We start from the raw sequence: 26,869 nt of genomic DNA on the forward strand, positions 1-26,869 counted from the left end.
AGCTCTGTATCATAATGAACTCAGACTCCATTAATTTAAATTTAAATTAGTTCAAAATAGTTGAGAAACAAGGGCATTATTGTTATGAAATCAATAATCAGTTCTTCATTCTGCCTGGATCTCTTCTGTATGCGTGTTCACAGGAAATATCTGTGAAGATGTGGCCTGTAGTATATTTTTTCATATTAAGGCATATAGGAAGTTATGTTTATAGGACCTTTAAGTTACGGAATGGCTCTGCTTTGGGCCTTCATAAAACATTTTCAATCATTCTTAACCTCGAATGAGTGAAAATAATACCTGGATTAAATCAAAACAAAATCTGTTCTTTCCACTGAATCATCACGTTCTGGGCTGAGGTGTTGATTTTATCCGGTTCCACACATCATTTAAAAGCCCGATTTGTTTGGCAGGTGCCAGTTCAGCCTCCCAGAGCATAAGAACGCTTACAAACAAGAGGCGGTCAGTGGGTCTATGTAGATTATTTGGTAGTGGGGAATTAATTGATCCAAGGATCTCATCCAGCTGTTTCTTTAAGGAGGCTGGGGTATCGGCTTCAACAACACGGCTGAGTAGGTTCTTCCAGATTCCTACTTTGTTCTGCGTAAAGAAGTGCCCCCTGTTCTGGATCATGTTTCGCTGTTCAGCTGAAAGAACTGAACCTCTGAGGATTTCGAACACCGGTATCGGGGTCCCCTCCTGGTCTTCGCTGCTCAGGAGAAGCCTGTCTGCCCTTGCGCCCCAGATTGCATACTGACCCTCTGTTTCTCTCTCTGCCCTGCCTCTCCTGCCTGCTCCGGCCCGGCGCCCCGCAGCTGTGCAAGTGCACATCCTGAAGGCGGACAAGGCCGGCGAGTGGTGGAAGTTCACGGTGAACATCATCTCGGTCTACAAGCAGGGGGAGAACCGCATCCGGCGCGGGGACCAGTTCCTGTGGGTGCGGGCCAAGGACGTGGCCTGCAAGTGCCCCAAAATCAAGCCGGGCAAGAAGTACCTGCTCCTGGGCAACGACGACGACTCCCCGGACCAGAGCGGCGTGGTGGCCGACAAGGGCAGCCTGGTCATCCAGTGGAGGGACACGTGGGCCCGCAGGCTGAGGAAGTTCCAGCAGCGGGAGAAGAAAGGGAAGTGCAAGAAGGCCTAAGGGATGGCGGGAACCGGGAGCGGAGGAACACGGATGGAGAGAGACAGGAGGAGGGGGAGAGAGCGAGGCTGAGCGTTGCTGCTTTTGAGTAGACGCATGAAGAGAATATTAGGATGATTTTTAGGAACTTTGTGAAGGAGCTCACTTTGCAGTTGTGGGGTTTTTTTTTTGTGTGTGTTCGTTTTTCCTTCGAGATTTTTTTTTTTGGATTTGCCGAGTTTGCACCTAATATTACAACTATATAAAGCCTTTTGGATGTTTTTTTTTTCTCTGAGGGGTAGGGGGAGGAGGAGGGGAGTAAATATATCCAGTACATTTTGAACAGACATTTCAGTACAGCTAAAAAAAGCCAAGCTACTGTCTAGCTGTTTCTGTTCCAAATGCAGGGGGCTCCCATTTTCTCCCTTTTTTGGGCTTTGTACGTGAACAGAGCTAAGGTGACAGGGGTGGTGGGGGTAGGGGAGAAGAACTGGTGGCACATTTCGGGTGACGGCCAGGTGGCCAGCCTGGCCACGTGAAACTGTGTAAACTCACAACAAGGAAAGTGTTAACACTTTAGTAGTGTAGTAAAACTAAGCTTTTTTTGTTGTGGTTCAGTATCTTGTAACAGAAAAAAAAAAGTCATGTATTTTGTACTGCAGCTGTTCAAAAGCCTGCCAGTACCTTTTGTGGAACTGCTCTTTGTGGACAATACCTCAAAATATGATACTTCACTCTGTGTTAAGATTATTAAAGTGCCATAAGTCTATGTTGGGGAAGATGGGTTTTGGTAAGCAGAAGTAGACAAACGCTTGACCGAGTTTCAACTTGAGATCAGAACGCTGTTGTCAAGTTAAGCCGGACGCTTCTACTGCCCAATTAATATGTGAAATACTAGTACAAGGGTGGTAAACTGATCAAGATGCCCATATTTTTGTATGCTGATGCCTTCAACAGGCATTCACACATTCTGACAACTTCAAAAAACAGACTAAACTGTAACTTATGATATCCATCCACCACTTTAGAAAGTAGTGCAGTGTTTGTATGGGTGGCTCAAGATGCACTTATAAATTTATATTATGTGTACTTCTCAGTGTTCTTCACCGATTTCTTGACTATATGTACCGTGTAAGCAATGTTTCTTGTCTGTATATTTCAAGTTCACTGCAGGAAAAGAAAAAAATATACATGAAGTGTTCTCTGATTTTCTACAAGAAAACAGACAGGCCTCTTCTGTAGGTCACTAAAACAGTTTGGTAGACAATCAAGGTTGTGGTCAGCTAAGGAAAACACACACTTAGAGCTATTCTCCTTTACCAGTCCTCAAGACCTGCGCTGCTATTTTTCTTTGAGATTTTGTTCAATCGTTTTTGTTATTTCCCACCTGTGAGAAGATAATGGATAGCTGAACTGATCTCTTTGGAGTCACTGAGCAAAAACCACAAAGCCGTCAGTTACAAACATTTCTTGAACTATCAATCTCATGCTAATGTCACTAGAAACCGCCATGCATCTTTTTGAAATCCAATTTTTTTACTTGCGTAGCTGTCTGAAAAGGGCTGACAAATTTTGAAATGAAGAAAAAAAATGAAACAATGTCTGTCAGTCTGTGGCAATCCTTCTGTGAAAAAGTTAAAAACACTTCTCTGACCTTTCCCCCCGAAATATTCACTGCCTGTCTCAAATTCTTCCGAGGAGCAACAGAATAAACAATAAATCCTTCCAACATGATTAAAAATACAAATGCATTGGCACTAAGATATTTACAGTAGTTTTCATTTCCAGAGACAAACATGTCTTCTGCAGGTCATGAAGAAACAACACACTAACTGATACAGAATGAACCATACACAAACCTCCACAGGCCCCTTCAGATAGGCAATAGGGTGTACACTTATTACTTATAACAGTAAACCTATTACTGTTGCTATGATGTATTACAAGTACAAATTCAGTTTTTCGTGAAACGACAGTACAGTGAATATGTGATAGACTTGTGTCTTTTGAAAAAGGTGCAGAGATTATTTGGTACTCTAAAAAAGATGGGTTACAGGCCCTTAAAAATGTTATTTGTATAGCTAGTATTTTTATGTAAAACCTTAACTAGTTTATATATGAAAATTATTAACCAGAATTTTTAAAATACTGTAGATTATAAAAAATGAAAATAGAAAGCATACCTGTCTTTCCCATTTTGTGAGCCGACAGGACTGTGAACTCATATTGTACTACTGAGTCGGAAGAAGGGAAAACTCCTGGGGCTTTTCCCTGAACTGTTGAAAGGTGAAAGCAGTCAAATATCCACCAAACTACAACTTCAAATACAGCTTATCAGCAATGCCAAGAAGGACTAAATTAATTTCTAGCTAAGCATACGAGACGAGCTTCTGCATGTCTTTTGGACTGCAGATGAATATTTTTTTAATGTTACCCTTAATACATGAAATGATATTCAAGACCACCTGACTCTAAAGCGAAAATATTTTTGAGGTGCAGTAGTCCAAAGCTTGAAAAATCTTTGGATATGTCAAAGATATCTGTGACAGAACAACTTTAATTAAGATTGGCAGCTGTGTGAAATATATTTTATGTAATTTCCCCTGTATTACAGCCTGACTGAGACCCTACAGCTCATGGTATTTACTATACGGATGAACTCCCCTGTGGAAGAGTTTTTACCGCAACAGACAGTCGCCATCTCTTTAGATTTTTTCAGTTCACTTATAGCTGTGTCGGGAATTGGGAACTCACGTTCACAAACACCTGACCAGCACATGCAGGATGTCCTACTGCACTTCAGACATGCTGTTCTTCAGCAAACACAAGCGAATTCAAGAAAAGTAATTACTGCAATTAGAAAATGAATTATTAGCTTATGCAGTCTGCTAGCAATGCACTACTTTAAGGTGCAAGCATGTCTCTTTCTACAAAAAAAACGTCATAGTGTTTACCATTCCATAGAAGTTTATTCCGTTTGAAATCTTTTTTCAATGGATGCAGACGGTCTCGGACGTATACAACCATTATACGTCGAGCCCAGACATCGGACCTCCGACAACGTGAGGACATGACCCAAACGCCACCCAACACTGACGCAACTTGTCCTGTTCCTACACTCCGCGGCTAAGACATGCAGCTGCTTCAGTTCCGAAACACAACGGCAACACGTTGAGGAGAGCTTCACAAGCGTTATTTCAGAAAAAAATAAAGCAAGCAATGTCAAATTTAATTTGGCTAGATAAAAATAAAAAGTGGCACGCTCTTTCTACTCTGTGGGGATAATTGGGGAATCTAAATGCCAGGGTTTCCTCTAAAATGACAAATGAATCCAGATGCTCCTCATGGGCACACAGAATGGTTTCCATACTGGACTGAAATGATGGAAATTTGCAAACAGACATGACAGTCAGCCGTGCAGGAGGCTGTAGCCTGAGAGCAGCAGAGAAGGTTTGTCAATGAACAGTGTCGTTCAAGCTCCTGTGCATCAGCATCCGTGTGTGTAAAATATAAATGTGCCCACTGCCGACAGATATTGAACCAAGCAAGTTGTTGTTTTTATATTTAGCAGCCCTGTGATGTAAACTTTAGATTGAATACCAACACATTGTAAAAAAAAACAGTCTCACGATTGCATGTTTACTCAACACAGACCTGTCGGACCTTTTGTTTGGTTGATACCTTGAATTGTAAATGTTGTTTAGTTGTGGCCATTGCATTATTCTGCAATGTTTCTCTACAATGCATACTAATATATTATGGTTATTATATATGAATATATTTAATGACACATGAAACAATGTGGATTTTATTGTCTTTTTTTTCATTTGGTAGATGGCTGTGATTAGGGAAGGAATTTGTAACTACTGAGCACCAACCTGATAGAACTAAATTCAGAATTCAGTTTAAATAAACTCCTGTAAACCTAACTATGTGTTTTTCTGTGGGAAGCTAAATCGGACTGTCAAGATCTCGGAACTGGGTGGACTCGATTTTCCCCAATCTTGCTTTCCTTTAGGAAACTGTGCACAGAAGAAGGAAAACGTAACTGTAAAAATCCTTCAACACACTCTCAAGCAGTGATTTGTGCAATACAGTGGCCAGTAATCCGTCTACACTCTTTTTAAAACAACAAGTTTAAAAACATTTGAGAAGCAAATAGCCCAAATTCAGGAGCCCATTTTTATCTTCCAAGTACAAACATAGGGAGGCACTGAAAATCAGATCGAAATACAAAAACGGACAACAAAAGGCGACTCAGAGCAATCTGCACAATTCAAGGGGACCAGAGAGAGCATGTAGGTGTATGATTTCCTTACTTTAGAAAGAATTTACTGTTAAATTTCCAACTGAGTGAAAAGCCGTGTGGGGTCCTAAGTTTAGCCAGTTCTATGAACAATGATAAAAACAGCATTTCAACTGGGTTTGGGCTCAGGCCTCTGGAGACAGAGGTCAAGGGCTTTTCACCCTGGTCTCCACCCACTGCCCTCATTGCTAAACTCTCCCTTATTGCCCACCACGATCATAGTTCAGCCAATACCACTATTCTCTGAACAGATTTCTCAGATCAAACACTCACCCAGCAGTATCTAATAAACATAAAAAACCCAAAACATCCAGTCTGTCCCAATTAAATATTTCATTTGGCAATCCTACAAATTTGAAAAAACAAGCCTAGAAATTCTGCTTTAAGTGTCAAGAGTATCTTGTAAGACCTCTCATGGGGAGGAGCAGAAGTAGAAGTCAGAAGACATCTAGTTATATCTGACTTGCCTGAGTGGGCTCTGGGGAAACTGTACAAAGAAGCACAGACACCAAGGTTTTGTTAATGTCATTTATTAGAAATTACAGCCATTGATATCCTTTGATTCACAGTAAAGTAAAACAGTTAGTTTGCAACACAGTATTATTGTTCTTGGCTTATATTACTTTATAAACAATATAAAATTCCATTTGCAACTGATAATAACATGTGACAGCTGTAGTGTAAATATTTGCTAATACTGTATTTCTGAACCAGTGGTTTTAACAACCTGTTAGTTCAGATGAGACAGAACTGCAGTGCGCCCGGTAAAAAAGAGCCCTGCTGTAAGGCTGATCAAAGTTATTCTTCACAATAGAATACTTTTTTAGAGGAAAAAAAACACAAATTCTTACAAATCTAAATGGCATGGATGCCAGAACTATATGACCCCGAATCACCTGAATAAAGGTATTTCTCTCATGAATCAAAAGCCAAAAAGTACAGAGTGCAAAATGGAAAAATGGAAGTCTTCATCCCATACCCAGCCCGGTCTGACAAAGAGCTGCACATAACCTCCACGTTATTTAGTTGGCCACACAGCAACTACCACAATGGCAATTAGCAGCAACACAATCACCACTAGCATTCCTGAAAGAGGAAAACAGAAACAAAAGAGGATTAAAGAACAGAGCTTAATGTTAAATAAACAACAGGCAAGAAATTCAGATGCACTGTGGTGCAACCAAGGTTGCACAATGAGCTCCTTGCTAGCATGCTTTATTTCACATGGGAGAAGACAAATTGTGTTCCTGTGCAACACAGTGGTTTTGCCTCCCAGAACGCTATACCCATTAGCAAAGAAGACTTTACACAGTCACTCAAATGCTGTCTACAACAATGAAGCATCAGACCTGAAACGAAAAAATGGTTTACCATGAAAAAGAAAACAAATGAGTGAAATAAAATGGCTTGGTTATTTATTGGAAGGTAATAACACCAGCCAAAGCCAGCAAATCATACCAACATTGCCACATGCTTCAGTATAACAAATTTCCATGCTTGAGGCCCACTGACACAGACAAATTTAAAGGATAAGGAAGTCTCGGCATCTCCTTTATTATCATACAGTCCACAACTGCTAATTGCAGGCAACAGAGACTTACACTGGGCAATTAAGTGATTGCATTGTTTACTTCTTTCACTCTCACTACAACGTTTTGGTGGTGGAGAACAGAACAGCTCTGGGTGGAGAACTGTATCATCATTTTCTGGGAACTGAGGTCTGGAGCTGTGTGTGTTTGTGTGGGGGGGTCCCTCCTCAGGAACAGAAATCACAATATTTTCCAGACTTTTTTCCAGATTTAGAGTTCCACTATGGTAACTACAGACAACACAATTTGAGCATGAAATAAATCAGGACATTAATTTCCAAAACCACTGTCCTCACAGCATGCGGTCATGATAGCACCGTTGCCCCTCATCTCAGAAAAGTCAGTGATGCACGGGCTTGCTTGTTTTTCATTTCCCAACTTTGTCATGGAGGCAGCTACACCTCTAGCCTCTAGATCCACCTAGATCTGAAAGCTTTCTAGCTTTCTGGCAGCTTTAACCAGTGTAAAATCATGTAAAACAGCAGCCCACTCTGACCATAACCCTAATGTTGACATTAAACACATAGTGCTTCAGTCCGTCAATGTGTTTGACATATCGCCATGGCTTACTTACAGCTTGTGTTGCTAGCTCTGCTCACAGAAAAGAAAAGCAGACACGAACAGATCCAGACATATTCAAATTCTTTTCAACTGGAAGCATTAACATTCATTGTAAAAAAAAAAATCAAATGATAAATTCTTCATGAATTTATTAATCCTCAGTCCATTATAAGCACAAAATCAGTACTGGTTACAGTAATGCGAATTAACCAAACCCCAATGCTTATTTTCCTCAATATACAGACTTATCTCCAGACTGGAACCTGAATGTGTTTTTCAGGGCACCCAGAAGAGAGGAGCTCAGCAGAAGAATGTGGCAAAACAATCTTAATTCCCTATTGTACAGCTGCACAAGGAAAAAAAAAGCCATAAAAGACAATTTTTTGCATTGATCACACAATGCAGTCACTGTTAGCTGTCAAGCCCAGTGTTAAATGCATGTTTTATGGCATGCCAATATTTACTGTAAAGTATCCACTCATTCTCGGTTGGGGAGCCCATGGGAAAAGAAGGGGTTTTAAAGTCTGGCAACAATTCAAGTGGCATTACAAAGGCATCCAGTAACTCTGTCATAAACATGTCTTGTTGTGACAGTTCCCCCTTGCATAAGAGAGGAAAGAGAGCTGGCGCTGGCATGGCCAGCCAGTGACTCGACTGTCACAGAGTGCTGGCTGCGACCATGCCTCACACAGCTTCACAGCTTCCCTTGTCACACAGCTGCACACACGGACCGGCTCGATGAATATATGCTACACCGGGACATCAGATATTGCTCTCGTGCTTCTAACAGGAATCTTTCAGGCTTAGGAGAACCGATTTAGGTTGGTGTAGTACACTGTGTAGCACAACATATACCACTCACATCATCTCACATTAATGTTCAACTCCTTGAGGACAACCAAGCATACTTTACAGTTACAGGTGCAGAAAAAGGCACTACAATGGGATAAAAGGTCAATTTGAACCTATGCCACGACAAAAGAGAAGGGCTGTGCAAGGTCTGACTGAACAGGATTTGGGAAATGCAGTGGAATCTGAAGACAGAAGCCAGCACTTAAATGACTGGACCATCATTTCGCTTCCAGCTGGCAAAAGGCATCCAAGTTCCATAAGCAATTACCACAACCAACTGGGCAATTACAGTCCTGTTATTACACCCACTGTTTAACGACACCAAGCATCTCCAAACAACAGAAGCTTTCCTCAATCTGCTTTGGGAGGGGAATATCGGATGTAGGAATCTTGTTTGCCGATTTTGCAGTTGGCAACAGTTCTTTTGTCAGTGACAGACCAGACAGCGGTCGTAATGTCACCCTGCGGTCAAGTCCTGCCTGCCTGCGCTGTTGCGAAGAAAGAAAGATAGATTGTGGAAATGTTTTTATAAGGTCGCGCTGATCCCATTAATGGTGAAGGTGGAATTATAAGGTAACACTTTTTTTTCCCCACCGACATGAAGTCTCTAATTTTTCGCCCACTTCGCAGCTCTTGTCTTCCAAGTCGAGGACTTTACTCATTTATTGGGTTGACGCTTTTATTCAAGATAACATACATTTGCATCAGTTTAAAAGGCTGGATATTTTCCTGAAACAACACAGCTGAAGTATCTAGCTCAAGGGTACAACAGCAGTATCTCACGTGGATTTGAACCCACAACCTCCTGGTTACAAATTCAGAACCCTAACCACTGTTTCACCATGCAGAAAGTCTGATGGTCCTATTGACACGCTATGTACTTTATGTACTTTGAAAGATAAGTAATCCTTATTTCAGAGCTGCTGTTCTGTTTCTTCACAGAAAGAGCTACTAAGCCCAACCCACACCAAACCTAAACTGTTAATTTTTGTGGAACCTGAAATCTGATACAGGCTTGGCATTTTTTTCCATGGTTTAGCCATGAAGAAATCTTGTTTTTTTCTGCCAGAAAGGGTCCCGTGTATCAATATCTAACTGTTTGGGTCTCTTCTGGCTATATGCTCTGTGAACCAATCTATCACACTAAAATAACAGGATGACAGAAATTGAGAGAAAAAAACTCAGGCAGTATATTATGTTAAACATTCACATGAATTTGGCTGTTTTTAAGTTAAAAGGCAGTATGAAAGGATTATCAGTTTGTTACAGTTTCCCTAATATTTGAAACTTTAAAAGCTTCAGCAGCTGTTTTGTATTTTTTTTCATTAAATCTCTTTGATGAGTTGGCAAGAATTGTCCTGGATACCTCGTCACATTTTCTAGAAAGGAATGTGTCAAGCCTAAATCCTTCATTTTTTTGCTCTTGTGTGTAGTTTTGCATGGCAATTTTACTAATCTCTTGCCAAGTAGTTGCCTTAACCTAGCCAGGCACAGGAGAATGCAGAAAGCACTAATTCAAATAGCATTCAGCTGTCTGGAAGAAATCTGGCACAGATTTTAAACTCATGCATCGCTGCAATTCTGAAAGTTGTCAGCCAGCTTCCACTACACAAAGTGTTCTCGGCTTACTCAGCTTGTCCACTATTATATCAAATTAAGCTTTTTTGTTTATTTTCAGTTCATATTTTCAGCTTAGTTAATATTCTCTTTATTTTCAAGCTCTCACTGCCCATACACAAGTAGCCTATAGGAAGACACTATAAGGGAGGCACTAGCTGGGGAGTCCTCAAGAAACCCGCCGGGCTTCATGTGGTGTATGTGGGTCTAAAATATCTGGGAGGCATGTTGCTTTTGCTGTGAAACCAGGAGTTTTAAGACCAAGCAGCTAAAAACACAAAAGGGATTGTATGAATTACTCCAACAGGCAAAAAAAAAACCCAAAACTGGATAGAGAGTTTTTTTGGTGCACGATGCAGAAAAGCAAAATAAAAGCAGAGAGAATTCAGTGGCATAGCAAGCAAAAACAAAATCCCGATCACGAGCAAGCACAGACAGACAAGCACAAAGCAGGATTCCCGTGATGACTACGGAAAGTTCAACTAATATTGGACCTTATGTCCTTACACACTCACTGGCTTACAGGTTTCTAGCCCAAAACAGAGGGCACGTGCAGAAATTATGTAGAAGTGCATTCAAAACTGAGACCAGGAGGCACTTCTTTACACAAAGGGTTGTAGGAGAATGAAACAACCTGTCCAGTCATGTTGTTGCTGGAGCCAATACCCTGTCTTCTTCCAAAAAATGGTTGGATGAGATCTTTGGATCCATTAACTACTAACTACCAAACACAAGCTCGATGCGTCAGACGGCCTCTCCATTCTAACGGCCTCCGTTTCTAACGTCCTTATGTTCTCATCGTCCTTACCAAGGATTCACCCCTTTTCAAGACACTGATTTGTTGAGGGGGGAAAAAGGGTCTAACATCCGGATTGAGCAAGGTTCGTTGGAGCATATACTGGACATCAAAATGTAATATTCAATGCTGTACTGTTGGATCTAGCGGGGGAAAAAAGTCTGCCCTTCACCTGCCAGAAACAAATAACAGCTTAGAGAAAACCTGCAGGAGACACTGAAGATACAAGAGACACAGTAAAAGTCCCCATGTCTGAAGAATCTATTCTCCCGGTTCTCTCACTCATAGTGAAGAGGGCCACACTCCAGTTTTGATTCTGGTATCGGACATGATAGCACAGAACAGGATTAAACACCCCTCTCCCTTCCTTCATCTTGGCTTTTGGGAGAACTGTCATCACCCTCCTAAGTAACTAAGTAAGCTACTTCTGACCTGGCTTGTGTGGCTTATTGACAACGGTCACGTTTGCAGGCCAAGCAGATTAAAGCCTCTGGCTTTGCAAATCGCGGCAGCAGTGCCTTCCGTTTCCATGTCAAAGTCAAAATGACCACCCAGAGCTTTAGAAGTAGGCATGCAGACTCCCTATTCACCGGGCTGGCGCATTGCTTCTACAAATCAAATTTGATGGACAAAAGAAAAAGGAAAGAAAAGAAAAAAGGAGCAATTGTGAACCCCCCTCTTCCCTCCCTCTTTCGTATTGTCCCTCAGCTGCACAAAAGGTTCTATTGGCCTTTAAGAAAGAGTCAAGTTTTATGTTAACATGATTAGCCATCATTTTACTAATTGTAATCCTGTTACAACCCCCACAATAGTATTGCCAAACCGATCCCACCACTACACCAGCATCACTTATTTAAAGATGGAATGAGCCACACACTGCCTGCCTTTCCCTGAACTACCCCCATTTTAAAATAAAAAAAAATGCACACGCAGATACATTAAGCAAGCAATTTAAAAGAATAAAACCTTCCTGTTATAAAAGCACTTTTGTATTTTGTTCACTGGGTGTTGCGGAGTTAAAACAAACCAATTACACAGAACATGAATAATTTAGCAGGGAAATCACAGTCTCAGCTGACAGATTTGTAAGGTGAAACCTCAGGCTGAATTTTTACAGCCCCATCAATTAAATTGGGGTTAATTTGTCCTTCACGGTCTTGGATCGGGGCAGACAGGCCTAGGATTGCAGAATTCCCCAAGCTAGGTTCGCGTAGTGTGTTTTTGCTCCCTCCCCCAGCAAGTATAGCGCACCACAATTTAACTTCCCTGCCTCTTGTTTTAAGCAGTTTGTTACGTCTATGAGAAGCATACACTGGAAAAATATCAGTTACCGTGTAGCCTGCTTTTAGTCTACTCTCCTTTTACTTCTCATCGGACAGAAGTCTTCTTTAGAACTTCTAGAGCAGTGATAAATAACCAACTGATAAATAAATCTGTAAAAGCTTCGCAAGAAAGACCCCCGATTTTGGGGGTTCATTCCCACACACCTTAAACTCGGTGACTCAAGCAAAGGCAGTCCATGAAGAACCAACTAAATCATTCAGAAAAATTTTGCAACTGCAAGCTGACTTCTTTTCTGAAACTCAGTCCGTGCACTTGATGCAGAAGCTCTTCTGCAGCCTTTCAAACGAGAAAGAAAGGAAAAAAGGGAGAAAAGCAAGGAAGACGCCCATAAAGACCCTCCAAGAATAAAGCCGGGTTTTTTGGAGCCTCCTGTTTCCCTCATTTAACCTGCCTGTGAACATGGGAATCATTAGTCCCAGCCGCTACAATTAACTCGCAAGCATCCGCCTTCAAAAGCCCAAACAATTCAGGGCTACTTGAGATGCAAACAACCTGTGAGATTCCACGCCGCAGGAGTGGCAAATTGCTGGATAAGTAGATTATTGGAGGAAAAGGAGCTGCATTGAGCAGCTTTATGAGATGATTAAACCCTGGGAAACTCATGCCACAAATCCCGGGGCCCTTTGGTGCCCATTAATTTTGCGCCACAAGGCTAATCTGGTATCAGAAATCCTCTCTTTTCTGAGCGGGGGAAATGACTCTGTGAAAGAGACTTCATTTAACTTTTTAAAGACTGCCTCAACTTTTAATTTTGGTCAGGGCGATCTTAAAGGCTATTAAAAAGGTTAATCTAAGCCTGTTTTTGTCTCCCTAAGTTCAAAGATCCTCTTTTCACTGTAAGCTATATGCAACTGGGGTACGCCCCCCCTCCCCCCTCCCCCTTACCCCCCACGAAATAAAGCCCCTGCCATGATACTAGGTCAGAGGCAATGTTAAGACAGCAGTGTACAAGTACAAGTAGCTTACAGTATACCTTGTAGCCTGATTGCATCAGAAGAGCAAGGAAGGATGGCTGTGCCTGGTCAGTACTGGGATCTGAGACCTTTCAGGAAAACCAGGATCCTGTATCCTGTTCTAAGTGGTGTACAGTATGTGGCCTTCTTTAGTATGGACCACAATGTCCACAGTAATGCCCCACTACAGTGACAGAGGACACGACAGTGGCAGGTGCGTTCTTCATCCAAGACATTAAACTGAGGTCATCAGAGATCCCATGGGATAGCTATGAAGTTGAGGTGTTATCCCTGGCACCTTGGCTGAATTCCAGTCTGGACTTGGACATTCTGGCATCTCCAGACTTCTCCCTTGCTTCAACTGTTGATGCAGTTACTCACTTCTATGCCATTAGGGGCTGAAAAGACTATGAGTAAAAAGTCCTATTCACAGAAGAGCTATGAGTGCTGTACGACTACCGTGTAGATCAGCTCCACACAGAACCCCACATTGATTATTTCCTCCCGGGACATCTGTACAGAGCTGCACTGCTGCTCTCTGCTCATAACTAATGTTTGCAAACTGGCTGTGCCTGTACCCTGAGATATCGGCCCTTTTCCTTCAGAAAAAAAAAAAAGATGACCCCTGGCAAGTCCCAGCCTGCACTTGTTCCCGTCTTCAGTTTGGCAACAAAAACACAATGGCAGCTGGCGTGCATACACTTCCCAGCCTGAATCTCTCCCCTCCTTTCACTGTGGGGGCTGGAGCTCAGCACGTAATGGGACTCCCAGAAACAAAGACTGAAGTTCCTTAATTAAGTCAAAATCGAAGGAAGGCCTTCAGAAGTGCTGTGCTTCCACCTTCAGTGCGAGTGTCCATTGCACCAACCCCTGCAGTGGTGAGTCCAAGACCCCCTCCCCCCCCCCCCATATTATAAAACGGATAATGCCCACAAAGTTCGACAAACCCTTCAGCATTTCTTTCTTTCAGCCTCCTCCACCACCACCACTTCTCTCTCTCCCGCTTTCTCCCCTTCGCTTTCAGTGCTCTTGTGGTTTAAAGGCTGTATCCCTGGCTTATTAAACAGGAAAACAAAGGGTCTTCTTGTGTGTCTTGGTGAAACCCCACTGGAGAGTCTGAGACTCATTCCCCTGCTCTCCAAAGCCCAGAGTGGTATTTTGGCCGTTTCCATCTCATTAACATTTCCATACGGGATTAAAGAGCATATTATAAATTTATCTAAGTGCGAGTGAAAATCCCTTTTTGGCGACTAAAGGTGCAAAAGTGTTTTTTAAACGTTATTAACCAATCTCTCCCCTCCCTCCTCTCCACCACCGGCCTTGTTTAATTGTTTAATTACCTCTGGAAAATCACCTCGCAAATTACAGCTTTTAATGTTCATTCAAGCAGCTCTGGGGGTATGGCACCTACTCAACAGTGGTCAGAGGTTCCTTTCGTTTTGTGAAAACAAGTAGTCCTCAAGCTTCCTCGCAGCAAAACTCCTGCAAGTTCTGTGTGTTCTCCCAAGTGGAACTGGGAGTTAAAACAGCATATATTTTGGATGAATAAACACTTCTGACCAGCCCAGTTTTGAGGAGAAAGCAGTATGCTTTAAAAAATATTCTTCTGACCTTCTGAATCAATGGCTTAAAATGCCCATACAACTCTAATGATGATCGGGTACCAACTTCTGACCCGTTGGGCTGTCATTAAAGAGGCGTGTAAAAATGAGCCCACACCCACGTCGTCCGAAGTCAATGTCCACTTTTCCAAAGTAGCCTGTCCGGTTCTGGTCTGATCAAGCTTTAAAAGCACACGTCAGCCAAGAAAAGCAACAGTCGGTTAGATCACAAGTCCTAAAACTGTAGTGAAAATGCAAAAACCAATCTGCGATATGCGCCATTTTCTCTTCTGTGCAGGAGAAACAAAAGTCGGGGAGTCAACGGAAAAAAAAGAAAAGAAAAGAAAAGTGAAACACAAAACAGGGGAGGGTGGGAGCTCATAAGAAAAGGGAATTTTCTGTTCCCCTGGCCTCCCCCTCACAGAATACATTAATATCCTTAAGTGTTGGCAAAGGCAGAAAACACTCACGGGCCTAACAATGTGCGCAGTGACTCGGGGTCTGGGATCTTCAAATAAACGCTCCACAGCTGTCATGGGTAACAGGAAATGGAATTAACTGTTATATTAGCTGACCTTCATCTTGTTGTTTCTTCAGACCTGACTGCTTGAGCCCTGGCTGCCTGTTACCAGGGTCCCCCGGCCGAACAATGCCGGCATTTCCCAGGCAATACAGCAGTGGGTTTGCTGGACAAATAAAACCAGGCCCAGAAAACGCGCTCTCCCACATTCGAGGCCCCAGCAGTATAATTTTTCTTTTACCTTTTCCAATAAAGCCAGTATAGAGTAAAAAACCACTACTTTAAAATGAGAGTCAAGAGATTAAGAGGCCCTGTGCTTGGTAACGAAGTCTGACTTCACCCCCAGACGCTCACTTCCACGAGAGCTCTTCTGTCTTACAGGCACGTTAATTGACTTCTTCAAAAATACAAATCTGACACACTGAGGTTTCTTCCTTGGTGCTATAATCTCAGTAGGAGATCAGATGGCATTTAAATCACAGTGCAAAGTTCTTCATGCTAAATTAACTACAAATAACAACATACTGTGAGCCCTGTTTCAACAGCCATTGTTAACAGCTGCATAAAATGTGCTCCATGTCTTTGACGGTGGCGTTTATAGTACTTTCATTGAACTGCTTGTCGTTCACAGTTGATATTAAATTCAGAATGGACACAAAATGATGTACATGGGCTCCCAGAGAACCAGAAACATCAGTTTTGGAACACAGAATTCAGTTGCTCTTTACTGCAATGCAAGCGGAAAGATTGCCCATGAGCTGACTTGCGGCTTCGCTGTTTAATGTTTCTCGAAGATTCTGCGTCCTTTACGCAAAACATAACACAATACAAAAGCTATATTTGGTCTTCATTAACACCAGCTTTTGTTGTTATAAGACCCTGATGACACACTAATCACACAGGATTGTGTGTTTTGGATACAATATTGTTATTATTTCTACCTCCAAACAGAATAGGTGCAAAACATCTCACATTATATGCTTATGGTCACTACTTGAGTGAGTTCAGACACACCGCTCACACTGACATTCCCGGTCGAAAGGTCATTCAGCAGTGGAATACCACATAGTATATTGCTGCAGACACTGTGCCAGCTCTGAAGAATGTGTTTTGTAATTAAATTGTTTAAATGTGTTTGGCAAATCAGCGCCCGCGGTTCTGGCTTATTAACCATAGCTACAATTCTAATTACCATCAGAAAGCAGTGATGGATGACCTTGGCAGAAGTACTGTGCACCCAGGGCTTTGCCATTTAGCCCACTCTCTGTCTCCTCGGCTCCACCAGCATCAGTGTAGCTATTTAAACAGCTGCATACGCAAATTGCATTTCTGCACCTCTGAATAGTTAAGGTGGCTTGAAAAGCTAGGTGCCTTCATCTTTTTTTAAATCTTTTTCTACACAAGACATCCATTTTATGCCCACTGCATTCAGATATGAGCCCTTACAGCGCTATTGTATCACAGGAGTGTCGTAACTTTGCCCTGACGCTACAAGTGAAAATTCAGGTTAGATTTTGAAATATGGATGATCACCAACAGGGGAAACAACCGGCCGTGTTGTCATACTATTTTGAGTCATTACACATGCTTTTCTATAAAAAGACATGCCAGCATGTGAACATTTAATTTAGGGGCCAAATAATTTTCAGTGCTCCATGCGATTCACCATTTATTTTGATTGGCAGCAGATTATAGTGGGAAACAGTGAGTGCAGTCCATCCCTCATTTGTCCTGCATTCTTACCACACGAATGGGACATGCTGGTAGAAACACCAGTTCCAGAGGTCACTGCCCTTGAAAGATGCGTGCCATAACAATACAGAATTTGCACAGACTAACCCCCGTTTCCGCCAGAATCCGTCCAAAAAGCTTTTAGACTATGATGCCACCTTGTGGGCTAAATGGCGGAGCAATCAATCAGCTTTCAGGGCGGTTAGCGAGACTCCCATGCTCTTGGTGGATCCTGTTCTTCCTGCTTGCACCACCGCAGAGCCGGAAGGCTCCCTATGGAGACAGCACCTTGCCGCTCTCCGTTTCAAGGCTTACAGGAGACCTCTTCATCTTACAGGGCCACCCCAACACTAACGCACCCCGAGAACGGCGGACGGCGGCCCGCGGCTCTCGTCCCTCAGCTCATGTGCCGCGGCCACAGTTCTGTCCTGTTACTCGGGGGACGCGGCCTAGCTCACACTGCAGCACAGAGAGAGCAGCGGGCTCGGCGTGTGCCTTTTCATGAGCTCCCGGTACAAAACGTGGCAGGGTCACTGGGAGAGGAATTCTGGACGGGATATACTACACAACGTACCGATAGAAGAAGAACTGCTGCAAGCTGGGGAGCATCAAAAGCACAGTTCCAGAATAGAGGTAGAAATGGGAGTACTGTCCCGGTGGAGTAACAGCCCTGAAATCTGGAATTGGCACAGGAAACAACACTTGGTATTTACAAGCTGCTGTATTACTTACCACTCCAACATTTTGAGCTCCTTATCCTGGAACAAGAAGCTTTAACGGAGCTCCTAGTGAGGAATTTATCACAGACATACCACAAACTATTAATTTGCTATTAATTTAATGTTTTTGGTGCATCAGATCTTGTACCAGTGCTACGAAAATGGCAGGTGTGTAAGATATCATTAATACGGAGCAGATTAAAAGGACAGGGAATTCAATGAGGGAAATTAAAAGATGGCATACCACAGGAAGTGGACTTAGTTTCCACAATTTTAACCCTTTTTGTTTCCTTGCGAATCCTGCCGTCTGTATGGTCTACCAAATGCGTTAGGTCATCGATGATCTCTGGGGAGAAAAAAAACACAAAGAGAACATTCAAAGTTATTATATTAAAGTAAGGACGAAGTACCTTTATTTTTGAAAATCACATTATGCCAAAGACAGCAAAAACAAAAGCCTGGCTTATTTCAAGCCAGAGTGACCCTCATCTCTTCCTTCTTCTGGAGGAGAAATAAAGCCAAACAGACACTTACAGTCTTGGAACAATCTAGCAGCCCTGGTTATTCTGAGAGACAAAGTGAGAGGTATAAGAACCCCACACAGTAAAAACAGCCAAAAACGGAAATAAAAGCTATGTTGCTGGAGCTCATACAAATTTCTAGCTGCTGTAGTTAAATATATTTTAAATCCGCTTCTTAGTCTGTCAAGAAATAGATGTATAAATCACAAGACGCAAACAGAGATGGGTTTGTTTCTTCACCATCCCATAAAAGTCATTTCATTTGCGGTCTCTCTTAGCCTAGAAACTGGTACCAAAATCTGGTTGAAAGAAAGATGGTCACGTCTTACTTATGATCAACAATGGGACCTGAAGACAGCCCCCCTGCCTTGCAGATGCACTGGAGGATTGTGTTGAATTAGAGGTCAATATGAGGCTTCCAGGACCCATTTTCTTACATGTTTTCTACAGTAGGTCATTTGTGCATTTAATCCAAGTTTTTAACATGAGCCCTAAAAGGTGCAACACGCACTCTCAGGTGCCAATACTCAATGCAAGCTGGAATCACGACTAGCCCCTCCTGACTGCACCCTGGGGCAGTGAATTCTGTGGGAGGGGTGGCAGGCTGATCATTTCAAGTCAATACTGCAGAAGGGGGTCACAACCGCACTGGATAAATGTGCTGGATAAGGTTTCATGTTCTTGTCCTATACCTCAAAAACTAAAACAAAATGCACAAAGAGACTGTGCTGCAGCAAAAAGCCATATTTATTTTCAGAAGAATGCTGGTTTATGTATCATGTAAAGCTTCCTAAACAAAATGCTTTTGTTGACTGTTAGTGAAGAAATGCCATTACTGTTTACCACTGTTAATGTATGCAGTACAGTATGTGCAATTAAAAAATGCTCTATGTGAGAAAATTAATTTGTTTCAGCTGCGTAACATGGCAGGTATTTTAGAGAAGGGTTATACGTGAAAGAAAGCTGAATGGAAGACTGTAACTCATAATGTTTCATAGTAAAGGGACTATGGTGATCACAGGAAGATTTCTATTCACGAACAGAGGAGCAAAAACCCACCAGACTTTTGCTGCTACAAAAAAAAGTTTTATGGAAACCAGAAGAACTGATAAAGAACGTAAATGTAAATGTTCACAGATTCCCGTCTTTGTTTTTCAAGAATGTGCATTCTCCCAGTGTGCTTTAACGGATATATTGCTGACAGAAAGTCTCACGTTCGTAGAGAGCTACAGTACATTCTTTTCTGGCACGTATGTCAAACAGGGCCATCACGTTTTCAAGCACCTCACTGAACTGGCTGATAGAAGCACACGTTGGAATAGACACAATCACCTCAGTTTTATTGATCAGAGGGTATTTCGGAAAAAAATTAGATTGTTGGGTAGATCTTTGAAGACAGAAACAGCCAGACAGCCTCAAAGAACATCAATCCTGTCACTTTTAAAAGGAGATAAAGACAGTAAAGGTCAGAAGCTTTCTTTAAGCCTGCTCAACCATAGAGCAGCAGGATGGGTTTCATACCATCAATAAAGGCTTCAATTTTTTTAACTCAGAGCAACTCTGACACATTTTGACAAATGTTTGCAATATGGAATATGAAGATGAAAATAGTGGAAAATGTATAAAAATCTAAATAAAGAAAAAATCAAAATCCCATGTGTCTGATGACTTTACCTTCTACACAGATATTTCCTTTAAAGAAAAAAATCCTTTTAATTTACCCTTTTCACATCTCTTTATGGGCCAAGTGATAATACTGCCACAATAGAATTCAGTTTTTAAGCTATTTTCCAGCAAAGTTCATACTTTGGAAGAGGTTTCAACAATCACAGAAAAAAGTCAAACAGAATCGAAGAAAAACCAGGAATAACAATATAACCACCTAAACTCAATTAGAAATAAATGACTGAGACAAAAGGCACAGCCTGCCAGAAGAAAGAATCCAAACCCTCCTGTCAGGTGTCATATCAACTTTAAATCTTAGATCATTTTTCACTCCATAAAAATGAGTGGGTGTCCCCACCAGGAATCCAAACTCAAAATGCCACTCGTTTCATGTTTTGTGTACATGTTGGCAAATGTGTGTTCTGTTTGTGAGCAACATGAGGCCGGCTCTTAGGGAAAACGTTTATGAGCTTAAAAGATGTAAACAGGTCAATGGTGTCTGAAGCAAAGAAAGGCAGTGTGATATAATATTGTGACGTCATAAAAAACTCCAGCCTCTCAGATGTCACAGAATCAGCCATTAGGCATCAATTTGAAATGAAAAAATGGCATCCACAAAAGCTCCATTGGTCCAAGCTTCCTGAAAGAAAAACAGGTTTCGGTTCACCTGGCAAGTGGCCAGGGAATTTGCTTTCCTCCAAACTACATAATTAGAAACATCCAAACGTGGTGATGGGACAGAAATGGAATAGCTATTTACTGATTTGACTCACCAATCACCCATTCCACGAAAGAACAAGAGCTTGTAACTTACAGGGCATGTTTATTGTCCGTATTATACTGGATAAAGTTCAGAAGCCACAGTACGTGTACATGCTCTCTCGGACTCGGTCCACATCGCTCTCGGCTCTCTCATGCTTTCAGCTACGACCACAGTGACAAGGGGCTGACAGCTCCTGAGGCCCTATCACACTTGTGAGACTGGAAAGACAGGAAGCCCACACAATACCCCTGTCCGGAGCAAGCACTAGCCATCTGACGTTTGCATCTGAAAAGAAAAACGTGTGTCGCAGGTTCCCATCACAACTCAAGTTTCCCATCGTTGTCAAGGACGAAGCCTGATAAACAGTTCCCTTCGTCTGCCAACAGTGACCAGAGCTTCTGCGCTCCCTCCCCTCTCCTCCCCTCCCCCACCCAACAGGAGGATTTGCTAACCGTGCGCTTGGACAATGTTGTGCCGCTACAGCAGAGGCCACAGTTCAACCAGAGCACTGCAATGAGGTGCAGATGGGAGCTTCTTTCAGAAGTATGGGTGGAAAAAAACAAAAACGAGTTCACGTGCAGCTTTCGCTTTGGAAAAAAAGCAAACAACCATGTTCAAATCAGCATGCCTAGAAACAGGGGTTATTACTGGCTTCCTGAAACAAAGCGTCCCCTCAAAAAATAGGAAAAAAAAAATGATGGTAGCTTGCCAGATATGCACAGAAGCTCAGACAAAAAATGATGCTGCATCCAGGTTTGGGTTTTTGACAGTGGAATCAAATTAATCAAAATAGACAAAAAATAAAGAATAATTCTCCATAACACCTCAGTACACATAACATTCAAAATGTTCTTCAAAGTATCTTGATTTGAGAAGTACTCAGATAGACATGCACTTTTAATATCCGCCTTGAAGCTTTCTTGATTTAAAACTTAAAATAGGTAAGATCATGAATGAATACCTCAATACTGGAAATGATTCTTATCTTTTATGGCCTGTAAGGAGAGGGATTCCACAGTGGAGAAACATGAATTACATGGCAGTAATAATTAAACACTAATTTCTTCAGTCTACAATCTGCCTAAATAGCCATTAGACACACAATATACCACATTACTATACACTATGGGGTGCAAGTAGAAATATACATAAAAACATCAAATGAGCCACAAAGTGCCTTCTGCAGTCTTGCAGAGATGAGGGAAAAAATTAATAGAGCAACAAATTATTCTCTGAGTAACATTTTCATCATACTTAAAAACCGAATCTAATTACTGTCCCAAACCTTTAGTAAATGTAGATTAATGGTTGCTATTAAATGTTTTTATAACAGTCATTATTTTAAAATGTCACAAAGAGGGGAACGGTACATACTGCTAGCAGGACCAAAAACAGTGCCATATGGTTCTTTGACTACCTCAGTAGTCAAAGGCACAAAAATATAAATGGTATATGGAAGCAGAGATAGAGAGCACTTTTCATTGTGCTCTTTGCTTTGCTTGTACTGAAACTCCGCTCAACAGATACTTTCCATAAAATCAGGAAAATAAACAGTAACTGAGTGTCTCCCCTACATCTTTGCCCCCTTGCCCCACACACTTCCTCTTTCCAAATTATAGTCTAATAAACACATGCAAGAGAAACAGAATGAATTTTACATTTCCTGCAGTATATTTATTATGGTTTAAATGTTGGCTTTATTTGTCTAACTTCTTCCTCAGGCAGGTGGTTTGTTCTTGAGACTTCTAACCAGCCATAAGAAGAGGAAACAGGCCCTTGAGTTTATCACTCAGAAACGAACGTTTTCCATGGGTTCATTCACTGTGTGACTGGCTTGCGGGCGGAACAGCAGACACAAACAAAGCTGATCAGTGCGCACAGGTGTTTCCAAGATACAGTCTTGGCCCTGCTGCATGGGAAATGATGCAACAGAGACAGACACACAAATTGATGTGAAAGTCAGCGATTAGAACTGAACAGCCCTGTGGGACAGACTTTCTGCACAAGATCAGTAAATGATTCCTGGTTACACGTGAGCTGTAAAAAGTGTGTGTGACTCATGAAACAGGACACATCAAAAACAGAGACACCAATAGGATACAGATGATCTTCAAGATGAAATCATCTACGTCATTCGCTACAATTCCACATTTCAAAAACCATGCAGCACCATGCTCTATTGCTGCCCCTCTCTGCAGACTTCATTTTTGTTGTACACCGACAGGGTGATGGAAAATTAGATCGTCAACCATTGGCGTCTCACAACCCAGAGCAACAGATGTTACACATGATACCATCATACAGTGTGAATGATGAAAACTGTTCATTGTGACAAATCATCGGAGTGTAAATTTGTGTTGTGTTTCACGGGTCACTTTTACCTGCACCGAATGAATTATGCCCTCAAGGCTAAGTTAAAGAACATGAACAAATGCAGCTCCTCCGAGTTCAAAATACGTATAATACAGGAAGTTATTAATAAAAGTTCAGCATATAGGAAGGGCGGCCCAGAATATGTGTGTCCTGTTGACCCTCATGATTTTCCGGTCTTAATCACGAAAATATAACAGATTCACTTTCCACAGCAATGTCTTTCACTCCCTAAAAAGGAAGCTTAGGGTGGGGAGGAGACTAAGCACTGTCATACCACTGACACACACAGTTCAGATTCAGTACCAGCCTTTATTCCAGGGTTATGAGTGGAGCAGGGCATTCGCTGGGACTTTACAATCTTGGGTTCAAAGGAGTGCAATGCGCTGACAGGCTAAGAGCCCTGAACTTTGAAAAGAGAGGACTACAAGGGGCCCCGATATTATCAAGATTTCAAAATCCTCACAATGCAATGGACTTCAATGGAACAAACAAACACCAGAGCACATAAATGGAAAATGCAGGAGCGCATTTAGAAGCGGTTTTGAGAGACTAGAACAACCTACCCTGCTATGGCATAGAAGCCCATACTGACTTCTTTCTCTTTCAAGAAAAAGCTGGATGAGATCCTCAAATCAAAAAGCTACTAGCAACCACATGAGGCCTCCTCTCATGTATAACCTTATTTTCCTTACGCCTTCGTTTATGACCTCATAATCAGCTGGGTGGAAAAAAAATAACCAATGCACCTCTAGCCCTTACTGCCGCAAAATAAAGTTCAAGCACGAGCTGAGCCCAATTAGCACTGGACGCCAGTGAAGGACGAGATGATCTGCAGAGCAGGAAGGAAGTGCAGCTGACTGAAGTGCCTCTCTCAGGTGTGTGCTTTCCACTGGGCTGGGACCTGTCATTGCTGTAGTTAGCAGCCTGCCTGTCCGGCCTGGGAGGGATTTCCTTTTGCGCTGTTCTCAGGACACGGAACTGGGCAACAGGCCACCATGGGCTGCCAGAGGCACATCACAAGAAGAAGAAGAAGAAGAATAGGAAGATCACTTTACTGGCCATATACAATTCCTTGTCTTTGTCTTTTCCCAGCTTGCTGTCGATGAGACACACAGGCACACAAACGGGGAGAGAGAAGCTTGGGGTCAGAGCGCAGGGTCAGCCATTTGTACAGCGCCCCTGGAGGAGCTGGGGTTAAGGGCCTTGCTCAGGGGCAACCTTCCAGCCACAGGGGCAGATCCTTAGCCACAGAGCCGCCGCTCCGCCCCCAGCGTGCGTACAAGCGCCATACTCCGTTACTGTGGTCCCTCAAAGGGACGGTTGATGCCGACCCACAGATCGGGAGCATGACAGCTGATACAGTTCAAAAAGGTAAGAAAGGGTACGCTCGAGCCCTTTGGAAAGTGATTCCAAAAAAGCAAATGATATGAACGAAAGCGATATAAAAATATCTCTCATGGCACGCTAAATCTTGCACCCCTTTGAAATGTTGGGCCCTGAAATAAAATGAATGTCCAAAGTACAGTACAAACACAGTATCCAAATATGTAGTCAAATACACTTTAATAACACACAAGAGCACTACTGGGAATGGCCATAGTATCTCCACTCCACAGGACATGCTCGTGATACTGTCACATTTCACAGAGGAGATCTGTATAGACAGTGACACACCACTGGCACCAGGATACAAAGATATTAACTATTAGTGTTTTTACAGGATCTGTTCCCATGGTCAATCTTTACCACTGCTTATTTTTGTTTGGGCTCAAACACAAACCTACCAGCGTTAATTTTGTTGCACTTACTCATATGATTTCTCGGGGGGAATATTCAGGGGAGAGTTTGATACAGCCTTGTTTCAAGACAATGTTACTAATTGGCGTAGCTGGAACTCGGCCTGCCAATGAAAATACTGTACTTCGATGTGACTGGAACTTTGCTTGGCCCAGCTGTGCTAAGAGCACTTGATGATATAATGCAGACAATTACTATATTTACGAGAAGTTTTGCTTCTCTTCTGAAATTTCTGCCCTGCACTTTTTCTACCATGTAAACAAACTTTCCATGAAGCCTTGCTGAAATAAGATAAGGAACTCAATCCTCCCACTCAAAGCTTAGAAATTTAGAAATAACTTTCACACAAAGCAACAGAATTCCCGATTTAAGACCATTAAACAGAGTGATTCCAATCTAGTCAAAATTGGATGGGATTGACGCCTGAAGAATTCTTTCTCAAGTAACACTGTTTATATGGGTAAATGACAATTACTTAAATTACACTGACTTAATTAATTGGAGGTGGAAATAGGGAAGACATCCGTTATGGGATCATATACAATTAAATTTGATTATAATAATAACAATATACATTACACAGTGTAGTCAAATGTTGGGCTGTCTTCCAGTTCAGCTTGCCAACTATGCTGTGTGTCACATGCCTAGTATTTTAATAAATCTGAAATGTTTTGCTGTTGGGGTACAGGGACAGGGACAACTGCAGTTACAGAAATAACATCGGCTCTAGACAGTCAGCAGTGTATGCAGTCCTATGCCATAAAAAAGGTGCATATTCAATCATACTCTGGCACAATTTTTATCCGTTTCTGCTTAGCGTTTTCTAGTAATTCCACAGCAGTCGCTGACTTGTGTTCTGGTTGTTCCAGAATTGACTCTGCTGTCCTTATAAGCCAGAAAGCCCAAAGAAGGCCAAGAAAGCAGTCCCATCATCACAGGGACAGACCATCGCAGTTTAAACTGCCTTTGGTTTTAAATGCTTACTTATAATGCATAGTGGGAAACTTTGGTAAATCAGGGAAATTCAAATACTTGAACTTTACTGCATATCCTGCTGTCAAACATCACAATCTCCAGTGAAGCTCAGATGACTCCGTTCCTTAGCAATGTAAACAGGAGCAGTCTCTACTTAAATAAACTACGATCAGGGATTTAGTTTAACTTGCTTTAACTGGATTATTCCACTCCCGTGAGCTGAATGGTTAAAAACTGAAATCGACTCCTTTCTCTATTCATGCATTGACAGAATAACGGCAGACCCACACAAAAATGAAACACTGCCACCTGTCCTGTTGCAAACCTGAGCTGAACAGCACTACAAGAAGAAAACAGAAGGCAAGTTCTCCTCCATTTGTATTCTCACCGTCACCCATCGCCCCCCCAGTCTCCGTTGCTGGGATTTGACCTTCCTCTCCTGGGTGTCCCTGCTCTGGACTTTGAGATTAGATAAGGAAACATTAGATGATAATCCTGGGGGATTCACGGCTCATAGTCCTGTACTCCAATCAGAAGGATGAGGATGTTACAGCCCAGGAGAGAGACAGGTAACCCCCCCCCGATGTACAGCCTTCACCCTTAATTCTTCTCACACCCATCTTTCTTCCCCAGGCTGGGGATCCCTTAAGTGTGGCAGGTGCAGTTATGAGCAACACAAAGCAATAGTATGTGCGCACACATGGCTGCCCACATGGGGGTGTTTCTGAAGGCCAAGTTACGCTTTTCCATACGTTTTCCCCCATCAATCCATTTTCTTACTGCTTCTTCCAATTCAGGGTTGCAGGGGAGCCAGGCGCCATTCCAGAAAGCAAGGCGGGATACAACCTGGATGGGACACAAGTCTCAGACACACACACACACATTCTCACCAGGGTCGCTTTTTCCCAGAAGCCAATTAACCTACCAGCAAGTCTTCGAAGTGTTGGAGGACACCAGAGCACCCAAAGGAAACCCCCACACACGTGGGGGAAAACATACAAACTGCACACAGATAGCACTCAGGGTCCCAGTGCTGTGCGGCAGCAACACTGAGCACTGTATC

General features: G+C 42.3%; 2 protein-coding genes across 5 annotated transcripts in view; one reads left to right on the forward strand and one right to left on the reverse strand.

The window, feature by feature from the left end:
- ntn1a (netrin 1a) overlaps window positions 1-5,052 on the forward strand; it is an 84,302-nt gene extending 79,250 nt beyond the window's left edge. For all 3 annotated transcript variants that reach the window (XM_015356701.2, XM_006635193.3, XM_015356700.2), the window contains exon 7: window positions 816-5,052. In XM_015356701.2, coding sequence (XP_015212187.1) covers window positions 816-1,144 — 329 coding nt within the window. In that variant the 3' untranslated portion in view covers window positions 1,145-5,052. The remainder of the gene's footprint in view (window positions 1-815) is intronic.
- Window positions 5,053-5,943: 891 nt separating this feature from the next.
- The window catches only part of stx8 (syntaxin 8), a 52,588-nt gene continuing 31,662 nt past the window's right edge, over window positions 5,944-26,869 (reverse strand). The window contains exons 7-9 of one of the 2 annotated variants that reach the window (XM_069194590.1): window positions 17,957-18,058; window positions 17,568-17,670; window positions 5,944-6,515 (exon numbers count right to left, since the gene is read on the reverse strand). In XM_069194590.1, the coding sequence (XP_069050691.1) occupies window positions 6,452-6,515; window positions 17,568-17,670; window positions 17,957-18,058 (269 nt within the window). In that variant the 3' untranslated portion in view covers window positions 5,944-6,451. The remainder of the gene's footprint in view (window positions 6,516-17,567; window positions 17,671-17,956; window positions 18,059-26,869) is intronic. The other variant, XM_015356728.2, reaches the window with a different exon arrangement.

The sequence above is a fragment of the Lepisosteus oculatus genome, chromosome 9, assembly GCF_040954835.1.
Source record: "Lepisosteus oculatus isolate fLepOcu1 chromosome 9, fLepOcu1.hap2, whole genome shotgun sequence".
NCBI classification, from domain to species: Eukaryota; Metazoa; Chordata; class Actinopteri; order Semionotiformes; family Lepisosteidae; genus Lepisosteus; species Lepisosteus oculatus.